The 20,216-nt window shown below is 39.5% G+C and overlaps 1 protein-coding gene across 5 annotated transcripts in view; it reads left to right on the top strand.

The window, feature by feature from the left end:
* ntrk3b (neurotrophic tyrosine kinase, receptor, type 3b) overlaps nucleotides 1-19,954 on the top strand; it is a 251,312-nt gene extending 231,358 nt beyond the window's left edge. For all 5 annotated transcript variants that reach the window (XM_042484023.1, XM_042484009.1, XM_042484016.1 and 2 more), the window contains 2 exons: nucleotides 12,013-12,171; nucleotides 18,152-19,954. In XM_042484023.1, coding sequence (XP_042339957.1) covers nucleotides 12,013-12,171; nucleotides 18,152-18,337 — 345 coding nt within the window. In that variant the 3' untranslated portion in view covers nucleotides 18,338-19,954. The remainder of the gene's footprint in view (nucleotides 1-12,012; nucleotides 12,172-18,151) is intronic.
* Nucleotides 19,955-20,216: the final 262 nt, after the last annotated feature.

Below are 20,216 nucleotides of genomic sequence, written 5' to 3'. Positions count from 1 at the left end.
CTTTTCAGACCAATAAATACACAAAGCAAACCCACAAAATGTTAAGTAATGCAATATCCTCACACCTATTTTCCTTATTAAACAGATAAATACAACTTTTGAATTCAGCTTTCTCTTGGTCACAAAAAACGAGGCTTAATTGCCTAGTTAACTCATCATAAAACATACTTCATCAAACTCGACAGAAACAGAATAAAACTCCCTCAAACTGCCTTGGTTACTCTTGCTAGTACTAATTCACCAAGTTAAATGTAAAAAACATAACGTTATTCCCCCCGGTCTCTCTCTGCTGCTGCTGGCTGCAGGCTGTTTACAGTCCTGAACTTATCCCTCCACCACTAGGTGCTGCGGTGTCTTTCAGCTCAGCTGCCTGTGCCACAAGTAGAGACTAGAGACTGAGCTCTGGTGGTGCATGCTGTGCACAACATAAAATGAGTTAAAAATAGAGAGAAGAGCGCCTATATTTACGATGGTATTGAAAAACATACCTTCAAGATTTCTAAATTCCCTGATATACTGTAATATTGTGATACAGCCCAAGCCTACTTAGCAGTGAAAAAGACTGCCGTGTGAATGGAATTAGTCAGTTGAAGCTTGTGAAAAGGGGGTGCATGCAGCTAGACACAGTAAAAATGTGTCATAAACTTTTCAAATGTTGGTTCTTTCTATCAAAATTGGTGGTGAACATATTGAGTAAAGTTTAGACGGTTTAATAATTTATTGAATGATGTACTGATTCGGCACAAACACACACTGCAGTGAGGATCTTGTAAATCTGTATGTTGGATTAGACAGAAATCAGAGAAATGGTTTGTACAAAAAGAGACCAGTGTCAGTTTGAATTTGGGGTGTTGTGTGTATGTATATGTGTGTGGCATGCCTCGTGTGAAGCTGCTGTTTGGTACGTTGTGATAGCATCACTGCCCGCCTACACAAGGGAATATTGACAGAGTCCAGAGATAAGGAGCTCCTAACAGTATTGGACACTTTCCCTGTGTTGAGTGATTATAAATAGCAGCACCCTGCCAAGAACACAATCCTCCCATCGCTGACTAGTCGTATTGACGCTTGTTGCCCTCTGGGACTCCCGAGACACTTTGCAGCAGGAGGGAACAACTTCAGAAAAGAGATGAATATTGTCCTAAATCACATCCATCTGTCATATCCTCCCGCTCCACCCGCTCTGAATGTGCTTTTGTGTTGTTTCAAAAGAGACAACTGCAGAAACCTGCACAGGCCAACGGCAGCAATGGTGCCTGCTATGTAGATGTTTTATACTGCCGCCTCACAATATATCAGGTAATGTTTTCCTGAGTTCAGAGAGTGAAGCACTGAATTATGCATGTTTAGGAAGGTACAAATGACAGTGAATGCTCTAAAGGTACCTATGTATTAAAGTAGGAAGACTGAGTGAAATATTGTGTTTTTACCAGTAATGTTTCAGGAACAGCATCAAAGGGAAAGACAGAGGAGCTCATGCAGGGTCATTGTCAGTCTGCAGGTCTTCTCAAATACCATTATTACACGTATTATTTTCTCACAGTGTAATGACAGCTTCCTTTGTATTGCATGTCTTTAATCCAGAACAGAGTTACTATGTGCATTGCAGTAAATGTGATGGCCCTTGACAGCTAATTTCCTCCTGTCATTTTTCTCATAAGAAGCAGTTACATTTGTACAATATTCATTGGCTAAATCAAATCAGGAGTCCGAGAAAGCTGCTTCCCAATTTAGTATGGTTTTTCATTGCATATCTGTAATTTGTGTTAAAGGGATGCTTCACCCTCAAAATTAAGATTTATAAATCAAAGCCTCACCGTGTTATATTATATTATGTTATGTTTAGTGAAGGTTAGGTTAGGTTAGGTTAGGTTACATATTTTTCTAGCATGCCTCCACAGTGAGTAAAGAATATTCTTGATGCATTTAACCCTTTAACAGTAACACTAAGACATGCCCTTGCAAAAAAAAATATACATTATAGACCATGGAGTATGTTAACAAAATCCGTCAATTTATTAAGAAAAATTTATTATTACACTTAGGTTTGAGCCTGACCACTGGTTTGAAATTTAAAATTCCAGTATAGTGCACTGTAAAAAGTTCAAAAGTCAATGTAATATAATAGAAACTGAAAATAAAAGTAACTTCAAACAAAAAAACATATACCAATAAATGAACCAAAATAAATAGATACCAATAAAAATAAATCTAGTAACCAAAACCTGAAGAATGTCAACTGTGCAGTTAAAATGCCTGTTAAAGGGTTAAGAAAATGGGAGCCACGTTTAACAACAGCAACACTCTATGAAAACATCTGTTTACAAACTCTAACAAAACTCATGCAGTGTAATCTAAGTGTCATTTATCCAGTCATATGCTTGTCAAACACATTCCATTTTATTAAAACCTTAGTACAGTGGTTTTTATAACTGATCACATTTGTCCAGGCCAAACTGATCACTACGAGCAGGTTAATATGCTGAACAGATTTGTTCCTTTTTCTTTATTTCTCATGCAAATTACCATCTAATTGGCATGTGTATATGTATTACAATAATATAATGTAATAAAAAAAGAAAGCTTTGCAATTTGCTTAATTTTATTGACTGTTTCAAAAAACAGGACAGCTGTTTCATTACATGGGAGTTATGTGACCGTGAATTATCAATACACTTGATGAGGGTGACTTAAACCACAGGTGCTTTCCCCATGCACAATTGTTTTCTGTCTCCATCACAGCCATGACTAACAGTCATAAGCTTTGAGGAGATTAAATATTTCATTGAGAGAAATTGACTTTCTTTTTCCATGGTGATTTCAATGTGCACACAGCAGCAGCCTCAGGTAGCCAGATGGAAGCAGGATTACTGTATTTTAATGTTGTTTTTTCATAAGCTGTCATGTATGAACAGACCCCAAATGAACACGGTAAGACTGCGTTCAAATGAACGCACTTACTAAGACACGCTATTCCCCTGTGCATGAGACTGTTTATGCAAAAGTTTTAAATGATATGGTTTTAGTGAAAATGTCTACTGCATATAACCGGATAACTGAGATAACTTGGATTACATCACACAAGCTGTTTGAGAGTTTGTAACGTGAGGTTTTGGTATAGTTTTGCTGTTATTAAACACAAATCCTTTCACTTCAATTAATCAGGACTGTTTGCCCTCTTCGGATTTTTTTTTTATCCCTTATGCATATGAAAAAAAAAGAAATCCTTCACAATTCAAGGTAACATAGGGTGTTAATTTAAGTTTGACTTTCTGAATGTGGAATGTAAACTGCAATGTTTAGCTGGTTGCTCTAGACAAGAAGAGAAATGGCCTCAGAAGAGCTCATTACAGCCAAATTATGAACAGTGACATATAGCTTCCTGTCAGAGGATAAGATGTAGAGGCTTCCAGTTTGTACTTTTTTGTTAGAGGATATTAAAAATTCTGTAGACTTTTCTCCAGAGGCTTGCATGCAGCCCGAGTGTTTTGATTTAGCCATGGCAGTGTTTTCTCCTTCATTTCAATGGGTGTAACATTTCCTGAATGTAAAGGAGGCTGGTGTCGAAGAAAGAGAAACCAAGTGTCCGGCTAACCCTAGTTATGTAAAAGAAAGCAACAGCAATTACAGTCTTTACATTTGAGTAGGAAATAAAAATTGTTTTAAAGCCAGAATATACATTTTTGAATTAGGCTAATGACTATCAAACACGGTTACAATGTTATAATCTAATGACTCAGTTTCAAGGACTTAGTGTTCTTTGTGACTCTGCCAGAAAGCCCCTGCTTACCTGCACTGCATCGCTTTGAAGAAAAATGGTCCCCAGGTTTCTTGTGTTTCAAGGATCAAACAGACACTCCTCTGCTGCATTATTTATTGAGCACAAGCTCCTCAAAACTGTATGCAGCTCGGTGCTAATGAGTACACAGGCCATATTTATTGCTGCTGCATGAAGGGATGAAAAAACTCTATCTCTCTCCTTGGGCTTTTTTTTTCTTCGCCTAGCTCTTCTGTCTTACATGATCTCTATATTATGGAGAACTAAATTTAAGAAATGAAGGAGGTGTGACTGTAGAGAAAGTCCGTCTTAAGAGTGTAAAATAAATACACTTTTTTGCATTATTTACAGCTAGTTGAATAAAAATAATAATAATCTGCCTCTATAGTTCCTACCAGTGCTGTGCCTAAAAGCAGCTATACACAGTTGCTAGCATGGCTGTCGACTCTTATGCTATGTCTGAAATCCCATACAGTGCACTACATCAATGTAGTACTATAGTTTAACATGCTTTTATGTACATAAATAGTAGTAGACTAGCCTATGTGTTTCTTCAGATGCAGTGAGCTGTAGTTTTTGGTTTGATATGGTAACATTACTTAAGCTGTTAGAGAAAGCAAACTGCAGGCAAACTTGTTGTGTAACGTTATGTCATAGGCATCTTTCTGTACCAGATTTCATGGCATGTCATTCACATAGTTTATGAGATATTTCAGTGTCAAAAACTAGCATGGCTGACAGAAAGCCAGACAGTGTTTTACCCCAAACAGTTTGATAATTGTCATCCGTCTGTAATGTTACCCCTACCACAATACTTCATATAATGTTTCAAAAATTTCACATTAGGCTGCAGACTCATGACCAAAGTTATTCACCTATACAGAAGTATTTATTACTTACTGACATTACAGACCTTCCTCGGTCGCTACTGTATTGCATTGTGGGAAATTTATGCTGGCATAGTGTCCAGAGGTTGCATACTGTATTATTTAATCAGAAATAGTGTGCATTCTACATACTGTATTCATTTAGCACCAAGTTGAATCCATAAAGAAGGCACTCTAATGCGTATGGTTCTAATTTAGTTAGTATCACAGGCCTGTACTGCTAATAATTTCATATTCAGAGTGCAGTTACAGAGGCAGCAGCAACACTAAGGAGCTACCCATCTAGACATTGTATTGCACAAGTCGCTCTGGAGAATTAAATACTAAAAATGATAGCAATAATGTGTGTGTGTGTGTGTGTGTGTGTGTGTGTGTGTGTGTGTGCGTGTGCGCGCGCGCGTGTGCGTGCATGTGTTTTGAAAACCTTCAGAAACTTTCACCACCCACTGGCATGCTGCGGCCAGAGTAGATACCACTTTATCTCCACTTGGCAGCAGCGCAGCAGGTAGAAACCTAATGGACATCATAGCCTCTAAAAGTGAACTTGTGTTTGCCGCTGTTTGAGCTGGGAGAGCAGAGATAGCGGCATGGTTAGAGCAGGGAGAGAGTGTGTGTCTAGATGGTTATCAGGGCCCTTTAAGATGTCTGGGGCCTCCCAGGGCTCCCTGCAGGCCACGGAGCGCCCATCGAAGAGCCCAACTGGGCTAGTAATCTATCCCCCTGCCATGCTGCTGTGCTCTCCACGCCGTTAATCCAATCACTCCCCTGCCACGGTGGGACAGGCAGAGCACTAATCCAGTTTACACAGCAACAAAAAAAAGCCCCAGACTCATTCCTCACTCCCCGCAGAGCATTGCCAGCGTCTCGATGTGACATTGAGTGAGAAAGATGAGGATAATTACTGGGGCAATTATTTTATTTTTATTATGTGTTCAGCCGGGGTTTTTTTTTGTTTTTTTTTTTCTTTTCCCCCCATGTTCCGAGCTAATTGCCATGGCCTTGTGACAAAAACCCAAGGTGATAGCGTGAAATCATTTGGGAAGCGGAGAGTCAGCCAGTTTTAATGCCCCTCGCCACAGCAGCAGCGGTTGAATCATTAGTATGCATCTGATGAGGTTTAGCCTTGCATGCAATGGGCTGGGTGGACCTCAGATAAGTCATTTAGACTAACAGGAACTTAATTAATTTTGTTTAATCTTTATAAAGCTCCATGGGGGGACAGATTGGTATACAGCCCCTCGCCAACTCCTTCACCTCACTTTCAGCCCACCCAGCTAGGCTTGGCTCAGAGGTTTTACATAACAGGGGCGACTGGTCTCGGCATCGATATTGGCTTAATGTTGTGTACAATACTAAAATGTGTCATGTGTAATGAGACTAGATGGGGTATAAGTCAGTGTTCATTTGCCCATTAGCTGAGTTTGAGGGTGAACAAGAGGGGAAACTACTGCAAACCCTCTGCGCCACCATCAAATTCACTCCGGGAATGTCAATAAATAATGTGTGTGTTCAAGACGCGGAGAAAGGGCACCTTACTCGAAACACCTCTCAAATTTATGTTTACCGTAATTACTATTTTATCTGTCCTGCCGCTGAGGGAAAACACCAACAGCTTCGATTGCTTTCCAGGGTGGTGGTGGTGGTGGATGATACTTGTTTAGTCCAAGACTCAGCCAGAGAGCGAGCTGGCACCGAGGAGTTGGAAAAATTAGGAGGCAAAGGATGTTTCTGTCTTTGAGATTCTGCAAACACCTCACATGCCCTTGGGCAAGTTACAGAGAAGCAGAAATGTGACTGGAGGATCCTGGGAAAACGACACAAAAGTGTTCTCTCCTCACATTATAACCCCGAGATACACTGCAGTGGGGCAGAGCACTTAACCCCTGGTGGGATTAGCAGAAAACTGTGGTTGTACTGGGCGGCTCTGAGGCGTAAATGTGTGTAAATGTATTAATGTGAAGCAGGACAGAGCTGAAAAATAAGTGTGTGCTCAGCAAACCCTCTCTGGACTTTCAGATAAATGTGAAAAAATAAAAGTTTTTAAGACATAGTTCACTGGGGAGTAAAAAGATTCAATAAAATTGCATTTTGCTGTCATAACAAACATAAATCCAAAACTCTAAGGCCGCTTATTTTCATATAAGTTTTAAGACTATTTCTAAAGTCACATTTTTATTTCATGTAACTCATGTTCAGAGAGAAGAAGGAGTGAAAGACTACAGTATTAAATGACTTGTTTAAATAGGCAGTTTTTCAATCAGGGAGGAATGGAATTGAAAAGATGCCCTCCATTTGTTTTGCTGAAACATTTCTAAGACCAAAAGTTGTACATTCTGGAGGTTAATGGAGTGTGCTTTTGATTCACAGTCAGCATGTAGGTGTTGTGTTGGAGGAAACCATCTCTAATGGTCTTGTTGACCTCTAGGCCATGTGTACAAATATCGATTTGTGTTTAATGTAAAGAATACACGAAGCCTTGTGATATGGCTGCGCAGTAAACGCTTTACACTGTTATTGACCTTTTTTAGACACTCAAAACAAGAGGTTACACAAAGATGCTATAAGTCCAATGTGGCACAAAATACCTGGAACCATAGTGTGGATCCAATATTGAGAGGATACAAAAAACTCTGATGTAACAAGACCTATGAACCATAACACACTTCTTCAAGACAATGTCTACAAGTCACAATGTTACTTAAAGGTCCTTCTTTTTAGAGTGTACTTTACTTTAGGTGACCATTGGTAGACTTGGACACCTTCAGGAGCCAGGAGAATAAGCTGTTTACAAAGTGAGACCACGTAACTTTCATTAAACAGAGGTCACTGTGACCACAAGGTCATTACAAGAAGAACGTTTGCTTTCTTTTCTCAACATTTCCAAGCAGCTGCTTTAGAGAGATCATTAGAAGACCTGATGAAAATGTTGTGTGAGTGCAGCACAAATAAGGAAGATCTATTAAGTCAGCAAACTGATTGTCAGTTACACAGCAGTATCTATCTCAAGTTTGCTAATATTAGCCACCACAAGCTATTTGTTATAACCACTCACTCGATTCAGATGCCATCAGACCATTGATTGGTCGTTTTCTGTGGCTTTTAGCCTCATAGATATGGGTAAGAAGGGGGCTGCCAGACCTAGTATTCAGTTTAAAGGCCATTGATAACCCATTAAATTTCATTTGCATATCTAACATTGTGAATTTGTTGTTGTTTTGTTAGGTTTTACTTTTAACTTTAACTTCCATTAGGTTAGGGCACAAAAACAATGTGGTTAAGTTTAGTAAAAGATATTACGGTTACATTACTGAAAACAACCATCTGGGACACAAACCCAGCACTCCTGGGCTGAAAGTCCTGTCTTTGTTTGACCCGTCCATCACCCTTCTGTCCCACCTGAATATAACTTTCTCGCTTTTAAACCTCGTCACCTGACTTCCTTCCTTGCTCCTGTCATAAATATCGTTGACACAAGAGGTCACCATTTAACAATAAACGTAATAGCCCAATGATGGTCTTTCAATCCTAACTGCACCTGTGTCAGGGGCTCACTAACCTATGTCCATGACACTTATAACCACTGATTGCAGCCTTTTAATGGCCTGGTTACAGTTGAAACAGCTGATTAAACCAGGTAGCACCACACAAATCAGATTTTTACATGAGGTTAGTTGGTACTCAAAATGTACACATGTAAGTGCCAGGTGTAACTGTTATGTAACTGCCAGACAAGACTAATGTTAGGCAATACACTACAATCCTGTTCAGATAAGATAATCCTTTTTCGTTCAACATTCCATTCGTGGAAAATTTGCAATTTTTTAGTTATTTTGTAAAGAACACAAGGTACTGTAAAATAATGAAATAGTATATAGACACATCTGACAGGACTCTTAATCAAACTGCTGAATAAGAAAATTATATATATATATACCTGTGAAGACTTTAAATTGAATTTTTCAAAAAGTAATTACAGACAAAATGAGCAAATAATGTTGGCTAGGTTAGCAAAGGGTTAAAAAAATCAGTTAAGTTTAAATTATTATTTGGCCTTCTAAAACTGTTATCTATAGAACCCCATTCAGTACTCACGTGAAGGTTATAGATGAAGGACAAGAAAAGGCAAACAAACAGAGGCCACGTACTCAGCAACTAAATTTGATGAAGTGTACAAACTAAAGGGCGTTCTGTATAAACGGCCAGGAAAGAGCAGCCTTTTGGCAGAATGACAAATCTCATGTTTCTTTAAAACATCCAGAAGATTCATCTACTGCGTCAAGCTGACATGCAGAGATTGTGTTTGACTTTCAAAGGAAATGTGTGATGAGCGTGCTACGGAACTAGGAGGTAATTAGTAAGACTTGAGTGGATTTTTTTTTTCTTCCCGATACTTAAAATGCCACACAATACTCACAGCTGAAGGCACACAGATGTTGGAGCTGGTAAATGGCATTGGGAGAGGAGCTTATTATGATTAAATGAATGTGATTGTGTTGTAACCCAGAGGTACGGAGCAGAGGAACCATGTGAGGGTGAATGCAGCTACAGTAAGAGGTTGTCCTAATGATGATTTCAAAGCTTATGGTATGTGTGACTGTGTCTTAGATTTTTGTCCTTAAGCACTGAAAAGAAGCTTGCAGGGATAGATGGACACATGGATGGATGGATGGATGGATAGATGGATCAGTGAATGCATGGATGGATGGGTGGTTGTGATGATGAATGGATGATAGATGTGTGTCTGATACGCTGCAGGAGCACTTCCACTGACTTACAGATAAAAACCTCAAAGGGGCTTAAAAATCCATCTTATTGTTATCTTGACAAAAATGTCAAGATAACAACAGCAAAAGCCAAAAACTGAGCCCGATAAGGGAAACTAAATGACAGCAGAGATCACAAAGGAAGGAAGGATAGGACAATAAATCCCATACAATAATTATTACAAGTATTGCAATGTATTTTCAGTGCTATAAAACAGCACATTGACGCTTGGGTTAAAAGTGTCGTTTTTTAACTTGTTTTAAAGATCACGAAGAATAAACACAAGGACTGTGTACTAGCAAGAATCAGGCAATATTAAATGTATCACGATACAGAGGTTTAAATTCAATATATTGCAATATATGTGATACTTTCCCACTGAGTAACTGCTAGATCTTTTAAATCCACCCACAGTGGCAGGTGGACAAAAAAAAGTTCATTTCCAAGCCTGTAGAAAGAACACAGCACTATGTCTATAAAATCGGAGTGTAAAGGGTTAACTTTTATATGCAGTCACAACAGTTGGATTGTTGTTTGTTTATTTCAGTCACTGTAATACTACCAATGTGTTTTGACGGAGTGGAAGAGTCAAATGGCTGACGACAGCCTACAACACTGCTATTAAGTAGTCAGGGTTTAAATGCAACAAAAAATCAACTACTACCACCAGTCTTTGCATGTAAGCTATCATTTGAAAATCAACAGTGTTTTAAAGGGTCTACTCTGAATTTAGTGGCATCTGGCAGTGAGATTGCAGACTGCAACAAACTGAAATTTCCACTGTTTACCGAGCATATAGGAGAGCCAGTGTTTGCCCTGTCTGCTCTGCTGTAGAAACAACATGCCAGACTCTGTAGAAGAGGACACACTCTGTATGTAGCTATAAACGGCTCATTCTAAGGTAATAACCACTCAACCATTTTCAGTTTCTTACTTATTCTTTGATATTTCTTTTCTGCCAATATACCCCACTAAATCCTACACACTAACCCTTTAAGGATCAGTATCACAAAACATAATATGGCGATACAAAAGTATATATCCCTATAAAGTACTGTGTATTAGGTTCAACAGTATGTGAGGAAAAAAATAATTGGTTGCTGTATATTGTTTTCTTAAACCTATCAATTCTATAATGACAGTTAATTTAATTTTTCAGTTAATTTGTAATTTATTTTTTCTCTGTAGTAATGAATTTTCTGATTTTATTATTTCCTTTTCATCTTTGTTGTGCTAATTCCAACTTTTTATGTATATGTATGAGAAGTAAAACTGTCTGATTTAGAGCATAACCTTGAAAAAAAGGAAAAAAATAACTAAACTCAAGGTGCACTTACTTTTTTTTATGCTTTCAACCACATGTCATGGTCTTCCTCTGTCAGATGAAGTTCACTCAGTGTTCATGGAGTCAGCTTGAGTGTTGTCACGTGACCTAAGTATGGGAATTAAGTCACGTGATGACAGGTGGTCGTATATGGTTAGGATGATAGTACAGTCACATGTTTGAAAGCTCTTCGATAAAAGAAAAGTGGGATTTGAAGTTTGTTTTGTTTGGGTTTTTTGGAGAAAATGATTAAGTTCAAATTTTGATGTTGAGGTGTCAGTCAACTTTCCAGCAATCTGTTGTACTTCCAAACGCTTCTATTTAGGGTGAAAAGAAACCGCAGTTTAGCATGCTGTAACAACAGTGGCTCCAGCAGACGTCACATCAAATCACAGCAGCAAGTTAATAACATGATCTGTCAATAGTGTACTCTGACTCCTGCACTCCGCAGTCATCACTGTAATTAATACTGTCCGAGGATTCTGTGCTGAAACTTGCAATACTTTGCCGCTCATTCCCACATCAGTCTTGTCCAGCTCATTAAAGCACAGTCAGCGACATGAATGGGAAATAGATTTTAAAACAACGCCTGCTAATGGAAGCTGAGAGCAGGGATGATTAATGGATGATTGTTTAATCGATTAATATCCAGCCTCGGAGGATTTACAGCAAGGGAGACTTCATTTCATGTTTTGCTGGTCCGAAGATATTAAAGAGCTTGCAGCCAATGTCTCCCCAGCCTCAGCCCCGCTTTACATGTTGATATGCTTTAAAACTTGCATTTATATTAACATCCATATGATCGTCTTTACTATGAGGATCCATATGAGCATGCATTCAGCAGTTTTCTATTTAAGACACTGATTAGGACACATTCAATTCCACGCTTTGAGACTCTGATCCTCTGCTTAATGCCAGTACTTGTGCAGAGAAAGGAGTGCAGATTGCTATTTCTCATCAAGAACAAAGTGGCACTTTAATACCATAACCTAAAGAATTTCAAATCCTACAATTCAATACATACAGAGCAGGTGGCAGATAAGTCAGCATTTCCTGTATTGCATCAATGTCAACATCCAACTGCACAGCAGACATTCATGAGATGTTAAACCCGTTGTCTCAGTTACATGCAAGGACAGTTAATCCCCAGACGCCTGGGAGTTGTGTTGATGACAGAATTTTCTAATCTGTCTTTTAGCCACATTTCATATGCAATAAAGATCTCCTCTCTCCTCTCTCTTTTCTTCTCCTCCCCTCAGGTTGGAGGACACACCATGCTACCTATTCGCTGGATGCCTCCGGAGAGCATCATGTACAGGAAATTCTCCACGGAGAGCGATGTCTGGAGCTTTGGAGTGATCTTGTGGGAGATCTTTACCTATGGGAAGCAGCCTTGGTTCCAGCTGGGTAACAATGAGGTAAGAAGAGCCCCAAGCATTCACATAAACCGACACAAGATACAGTACATATACTGTATACTGCACAAAAATTTGAGAGCAATGCTTCCATTTTTCCATCCATCCATCCATCCATTTTCTTCCGCTTATCCGGGGTCAGGTCGCGTGGGCCATTTTTCAAAGATTTAAGTTAAAGATTTAAAACTTTTTATTCACTCAACAGTTACATTTCTCTAGAACTTTGGTCATAAATTTGTTAAAATCTGTGTTAGTGAGCACTTCTTTGTTTTGAGGGAGCGTGCCATTTGCATGCTGATTGCTGTCCACCAGGATGTCCACCAAAGCTGCTGTATCTGAACTGATTGTTCATTTAATTACCAGAAGGGCTCCTTTATGCTTAACATTCCATACGGAGGAGACATACAGAGCCTTCTGTCCATTCTTTGTGCTCCTTTAGTCTGTATATTTGCACATTTTCTGAAAGCTTACAGATACAGACATTGGAGATCATTGGGGCAGTGTAGCGTAATACAAGCGAGATACAACCATAGAAGATGTGAGAACTTTCTGACTTGGCTGTATCTGTGCCATCATATAGGATGCAGGGAAATATGAGGGCAGTGACGTTAAAGATGTATGAAACAGACAAATCTATTTTCGTATGTAACAACGTAACAATGTAACAACATTTGAGCGTCCAAACGTTGTTTCCATGAATTGACTGACATGACCATGGAGCCCTGTGGGCCCACCACTCACAGGTACAGGGGTCAGCTACTGGGGTCATTGCTACGAGCCATTTCGTCCCTGTATGAACAAAGTGAGAGCTGTGTCCGCTTATCCACCTTAATGTCCAACACATTCCCAGTTTGTGAAACAATAAACAAAATGTCCCATGCACAGCCAATGTGGTCTTGGTCTTAAACAATGTTGCAGGTGAAAGTGCTGGATGTGGAGGTCCTGAGCTGGTGTGGTTACATATGCATGTATGGCCAAATAAAAGGAAACAACATTAGAGACAGCTGATGGTGCTGAAATGAACATTCAGTTCATGGGCAACAGCTCTGGTGGACATTCCTGCAGTCTACATGCCAGTGGCACGCTCCCTCAAAACTTGTGGTGTCTGTGACATTGTGTTGTGTGATCTAACTGCACATTTTAGTTTGGCCTTTGATTGTGACCGTCCCAAGGCACACCTGCATGAAAAAGTGTTAGATCTTTAACTTGAGTATTATCAAAGGCTATGCTGCAGGGCGTCATGCATACATTTAAATTTACAGCTCCAGATTTCTTTTTCATTCTCTGCAAGGTATTTATTTCAAATCACATTAAAAACATCCAATTAATTGAGATGTTTTTAAAGTAGGAATTGAAAAGCATGGCCTCCCAGACATGTGAGGACCGACTTGAAAGCATGAGCTCTCTAATAGCTGATTTAAATGAACACTGCCATGCTGGATCTTACTCTACTGCCTCATGTTGTTCCTATTCTCTTTCTGAGAGTCGTGCTGGCCCAACGAGGTGATAAATTGATGCCGCTTTGCCACCAGACAAGATGCCGCATTACATAACACCCATGATTGGTTTGTTTTTTCATTGGAGGCTCTGCTTTGAATCAATAAAATTCAATTAGGATTACTCTTGTAAAGCGGCATATTGAGAAAATTAAATTGACCTAAAAGAATAACCTGGCATGTGGCATGCATTGCACTTATAAGTATTTCAATTGAAACATCAATATGTTCTTGGGCTTGACACAAATTGGTATTTCCACATTTTTGTGCATCTTTGAGCTGAAAGATTTTTCGGGACACTCCAAATGAAACACTCAGCTGATTAAACGACATTGCCGAAACCTTACGGCAGTGTAATGAGATGAGCACCATATTATGTCAGCCAAAAAAGGGAAAATCCACAATCTGTTTCTGTGTTGTAATTTTGTCTTCAGGTGCTGTTAGATTGGAATGCTGTACTTACTATTCAGTTATTCAGATTTGGCTAACACATTACACAATGATACATTATAGCAACAATTACACAGGGCTTTCAGTGACAATGATAAATGATCACCTGTGGGAACTTGTTTCAAACAGGCCTCATTCTCCTCTGGGCTCTGTAGGCTCCACCACTCTCCAATGATTTTTTTCAGAAAAAAGAAATCTGACAAAAACAAGCAGCGGGTCAACTGAATAATTTTCCGAAACAATAGCAAACTCACAAAACTTTATTTTAAATTCCAGAGATAGAAAAGTTTCCAAAGATACCAATATGTAACACTGCAATTGGAGAAAATAAATTATACATAAGATATACTTGTATGATGGCATGGTGCAGCCATAAAAAACATAGGTTTGTATATTTCACTCAGTGTAAACATTACATAGCTTTAGGGAACAGCTGGAACAAGCTGATACAGAATGTATACACGACGCTGCAGAAAAGAGTCAGAAAAGATCATTTTAACAACTCTGCAGATACTTTAGATGACATACAAGGTGACTAGAATCCAACTTTTTTACCCAGCAGCACCCCTCCTGCCTGGCTCTCTATGCAGCAGCTGATCCTCCTCCAGCCTGCTACACCTCCCTGCAGCTGTGACTCCCGCTGCTTATCTGTCCATCTGAGTAGCTTGTTAAGTTGAGGGGACAGGAGTCATTTTGCATTTATCACATATGATCAATGGTGGGATCACAGAGCTAGTGTGACCAAATACATTTTTTTTCTCTGTCCCCTTTTTCTATTCTAAAAAGTAGCCTCATTTGATTATGCTTCAGTTAGCTCTTCTGTTTTTCAAACCATCGCTATGTCGTTATCCAAAAACAATTCTATAAAGTAGTCATACATAGATCCTGCACAGGTTTATCACTTGTTGCCTGAATAAACCTCTCCTCAGGATGTGGGCGTGTACAGACATCTCCCTCTCATTAGCACCATAGCGACTGGTGACATCAGTTATTCCCAGCACAGAGCTGTAGATCAGACAGGGTAATTGTGAACACCTGTGTGGGTGTTCAGGGCTTTTAATTTGCAAAGTAACGCACAACTACAGCTGTCAAAGGCAAGAATTGGGCTACAATTTACAATGAATTTTCTATTTAGAGATATCTGCATCTGTGTGGAGAATCAGCCAGCAACAGTAAAAGATCTTGGTACCGAAAGAGCTCTGGAGGGGGAAACAATGCATCGCTTTCTAATGACTTTGTATTATGTGAAGCTGCTTCTTTGTCATTTACTTCTGCTAGCAAACAAACATAAAAATACGTACCTAAATACATCTGTGGTGGGATGCACTACTTACATGATAAAGAATCCACGACTAAGGCCCGTTTCACACAGCACACGTCAGCAGTGCGTGAGCAGCACCGAACGTGTTGTTTTTTGCTTCAGCGCCCATGTTAACAAGTTAGGGTATCCACACTGCCTGCCTGAGCAGGGCTTGTCAGTTGCATGTCAGCTGCAACACATCTAGAGAAATGGTGGCTCGCTGTGTCCTGTGTGCGTTTCGTTGTCAGCAGAAATAGACAGTAAAATTGTGTTTTGATTTTTTGTATTATCTCTGTACCACTTTATACTGCAGTTTAAAGTCTCTCTCTGTCACAGAGCTGAGGAAATGCAAAGCTGTCTGTTTTATTCCAACTTCCCTGCTTCCCTTTCAAAACAAAGCCCTCTGACAGCATCTCTGTGGACAGAATCCCAGCAGTTGCTGACACAATGCATTTTATTTTGAAACATTTACAAGACAGTGTTGTCGGCTGTGCAGTAGCTTGCATGACTTCATAAATGAGTGGAATTTGTGCGTATAAATATGGAAATACAATACGCATAGCTGCGGGCAGTGACTTTGCAACAATGCTGCATGTGTGAACACCACAAGCATGAAACATTGCTGCAGCTCGGCGAAGCTGCCATCACGCACTGCTGACGCGTGCTGTGTGAAACAGGACTTTTTTTTTCCCCAAGCAAACAGAAAAACTCAACTTTTAAACAGTTTAGTTCTGTTGTATCCTGACACTAAGGGGCTGTCTACATGGTAGCGTTGTTTGCATGAAACGCTAAACTTTTGTTGTGGTTTGGCCTTTCATTCACACGACAACAGCGTTTTATGGGCGTGAAAACAAACTTTTGAAAACGCACCCCCTCTGTTGCCATGTAAATTGGCAATGCACAGATCCTGTGAGAACGGTGACGCCATGGCTTCACTTCGTGCATGGTGTGTCATTACAAAGTTACACCGCCAACTACTGGCCTGTCATGCATACTACAGCGCTTTGGATGTATATTGTTGCGACCAATAGAGTTCTTCACACTCTTTAAATGTGGATTATTAATTAGATTATTATTTAATTGACATTTTAGATTTTTTTTCTCAGTGTAATATTATTAGATTGATAGTCACTTTTCTGTTTTAAGCATTTCTTCTGCTGCTCTAGAAACATTTAGTTATGTTTAAAATTCTCTGTTTTAATCTTGTTCCGAATTCATTAGCCTACATTTTGAAATAATACATTTTTACAAAAGCTATTACGCAGTACAGAAAAAGAACCAAATAGAGTATTGGTAGAGAACAGAATCGAGTGATTTCAGAGAAAGTATAGTCATGACAGTTGGCCTTAAAGTCATGGAAAAGTCATGGAAATGTATAAGTAGAAATGTGTATGAACTCTGGTTGTCGGAATCCAGTTCTAAATCAGTGAGGGAAATAGGAAATACACAAGACTTTCTCTGCCTCCATAATGTATGACCACAAATTTCTCGGTAGATGAAAACAGGTGGTCGTAGTGTATTTATCAAAAAAGTCTGTGGTTAGAAATCTGCTGTATCCTTTGACATTCATGATTACTCCTAGGATCACTCGACTCATTCTCTGTTTGGTCAGATGCTGTTGCCATGACACTGCAGCGTTTACCTTGCTTGTAGTGTTTGTGATGTGGATATTTCTGGAAAGTGGCTCCATATGTCTGCAGGAATTGACGCTCTATCCCCTCAGTCAAAGTCTCAAGGCAGTCCGTCTGCCATGCCGCTCTCATCCTTTGGTGACAGCACATGAAACAGAATGTAACAATAGAGAGAAAGTAGTGCTTTACCTTGGCAAACACATGCAACAGGTGGAACAATACAACATGGTTTTCCCTGTGGGTTTTTGTAATATCCTGTATTGTTTCAGCTTTTTGCCGATGTTGACACTGTTGGGTAAAAGTCACAGTAAAATCACATTTATTTGAACACAGATTAAGTTTGTCGTACATTTTTTTCCAGAAAATTAGGCTTCAGATAGCAGTAGATTATCAAATGCTTTGTTCTGACACTGTGCTGTTGTGCTGCTAGCTTGCAAGAGCATGAAATTGCATGACACCACAATATGTCTTACGGGGAGCGTTTCCATTTCATTTTTCCTCTTCAGCTGTGCTTATAATTATTCTACACCTTAATAACTGAAAAACTCAAAAAAAAAAAAAAAAAAAAAAGAACATCATGTTTGGTTTCAGTACCTGTGTTTGAAAATTGTGTGGTGGCAATGCTAAAAAACAAACTGAGTTTAAGAGTTTTTCTGTTTAGTTTTTTTTAGTGCAGCCACGCTCATTACACACAAATAATAGACCCATATCTATCCTCTTAAGCTACAGTGGCCTGGAATTGACACAAATAATAAAGTCAAATTGTCCTGCAGCGATGAGTCATCTGGCTAATTAGAGCACGAGTCCAACAAAGAAATGATCAATCGCCCCTTTTATTAACATCTCAAACATCCACCCCCGCAGATACGCAGTATTATTTTTATTTTGTGCTGTGGCACAGAGTAAAAAATAAAATCTTGTTTCCCTTTTAAAATTGGACAAATTTAAGAGTGAATGCATACTGTTTATTTCTTTCATCTCAGTTTCATTAGTTCAAACCTCAAAGGACAGTCTGCCCGGTGTCACTGCTTTCTCATTATGACCAAACCAAAGCAATCAGTCAGTGTAAACGTCTGTGCCACTTCACTGCTCTGTCTCCCGTGCAGGTTATTGAGTGCATAACCCAGGGTCGGGTTCTGGAGAGGCCACGGATTTGTCCTAAGGAGGTGTATGACATCATGCTGGGCTGCTGGCAGAGGGAACCGCAGCAGCGACTGAACATTAAGGACATTCAGAAGGTCCTGTTCGCCATGGGGAAGGCCACGCCAGTCTACCTGGACATCCTGGGCTAGCAGCCACCCCGGGGGAGGCCCATTCCTCGCCAGACAGACCGAACGACAGAGACATACAGACAGACCAACCCACACGAATCCAGGAATAACCAAACCAACCTAACTCCACTGTCGAAAAACACCTACAATGTTTGGGAAGGACTTAAGTGCCTGCAACACTTTTGGATATAGTGGATATAACGTATTCAAAAAAACACGCACTTTTACATTTTGTTTACTTGCGTATAAGATGTACAGGTTTGAAGAAGACTTTTTTTTCCTCGAAAAACTGCAAAAATACACAAAAATGGAGACAAAAAGGGAACTGGCAATAGGAAAATGGCCACAGTTTGATCATATACGGAGAGAACACATCAGAGTTAAAATCTATCCTGGGTTTGGTTTTATGAATATATATAGAAATATTACATATATTTTATATTTATTTCTTTTTGTCAGGGTGTTGAAGGGTCTGCCATGTGTGTTGCTAAGGGCTCAGCCCTGCCCCCAAGACGTCACCGACAAACTATTGGCAGGGACTTGACGATGGTAGCCTTACTTGCACTCTGATTGGCTGGCACTGAGCTTTCGATGGGAACTCTGCTTCTGTGGAATAATACTGGATGGTTTGAAAAAAAACAACAACAAAGGATCGCTCTATAGAGGACCTACCCAATCAGACAACCGACAAATCTATTTTAATTTAAAAAATAATGTACATATTGTAAAATTCTATGTGTCAAAATTATGTTAACTTATTTTTTCGGGTGTTATTTTGGTTCCTTTTCTGACTGTGATCTGGGTGGCTAAAGTATAAAGCTATGGTATTTGTTTTCATCCTAATCCAGAGGAGCTTTTTCTAGGGTATTACCTGTGTCAGTGCTGGTAAATTGTCTTATGTGGTGAAGGTGAATGGCAGTGAATACTGTTCGATAAGTCAGCCAACACCGAATCACAGAGACTCTGGAGAATAGGGGACGACTCGGAGCCATCAACATGACATTTTTCCAAAGAGGCAATGAAGCCTCATATTCACTCTCTAGTCCATTTGCTTTTTATGACAAGAATAATGCGTTGATAAGTAATATCTTACACCACACCCCGCGAACACATACACACGCTTTGAGAAACCGTTGTTGTCAGTTTTAGGCTTTTTGGTGTGAAACTGCTTTTCCACTCTAAAGAAAACATTTTTGTAACTGGAAATATGATTCAATTGTTAGCTGCAGGTGTGTGCCTCGCATACATAGCCTAAGCAAAAGTTTAGCATAAAGTAATAGTTAGACACTGTGGTAAATAGGCTTTTTTACTCTCATGCTGAGAGTTAGATGAGAAAATCAATGAAAATCTTCTGTCAGCTCAATATGAAGCTAAAACTAGGAGATGGTTAGATTAGCTTAGCATAAAGACTGAAAATGGTGGGAAATAGCTTGTCTGGCTCTATCAGAAAGTAAGAAAATCCATGTACCAGCACTTCTGAAGCTTAAATACGTGTGTTAGCTTAAGCTAAGCTAACCCATGGATGTATTAAGAAAACCTGGACACAGCACACAGGCCGGGCCCTGTTCATTCCTATGAGAGCTAAGCAAAAAAAAGCTCTATTTCCACAGTATGAAAGTACCCTGGGTTTCTGCATCACCAGCCATGTGCACAGTGCCCAAGTGGGTCACTTGGGCACTGTGCACTCGCTCAGCTAGCTTGAATAATGATCAAATAATTCAATCTTGCCTCTCTTTTAGGCTTTCAAAATGCTATCAAACTGAATGGATTAGATCTTGTAAAATGAGCCTCTTTGCGGAAGTTATGATGCTAACAAAAATGTATCCACTGATTTACAACCGTCTCTTTACGAATGTAAGTCAATGGGAAAAAGTCTTTCTGGGCCCCATAGCATCAAGTG

The sequence above is a fragment of the Plectropomus leopardus genome, chromosome 1 (assembly GCF_008729295.1).
Source record: "Plectropomus leopardus isolate mb chromosome 1, YSFRI_Pleo_2.0, whole genome shotgun sequence".
Classification (NCBI taxonomy): domain Eukaryota; kingdom Metazoa; phylum Chordata; class Actinopteri; order Perciformes; family Serranidae; genus Plectropomus; species Plectropomus leopardus.
This window is presented reverse-complemented; position numbering and strand designations above follow the sequence as displayed.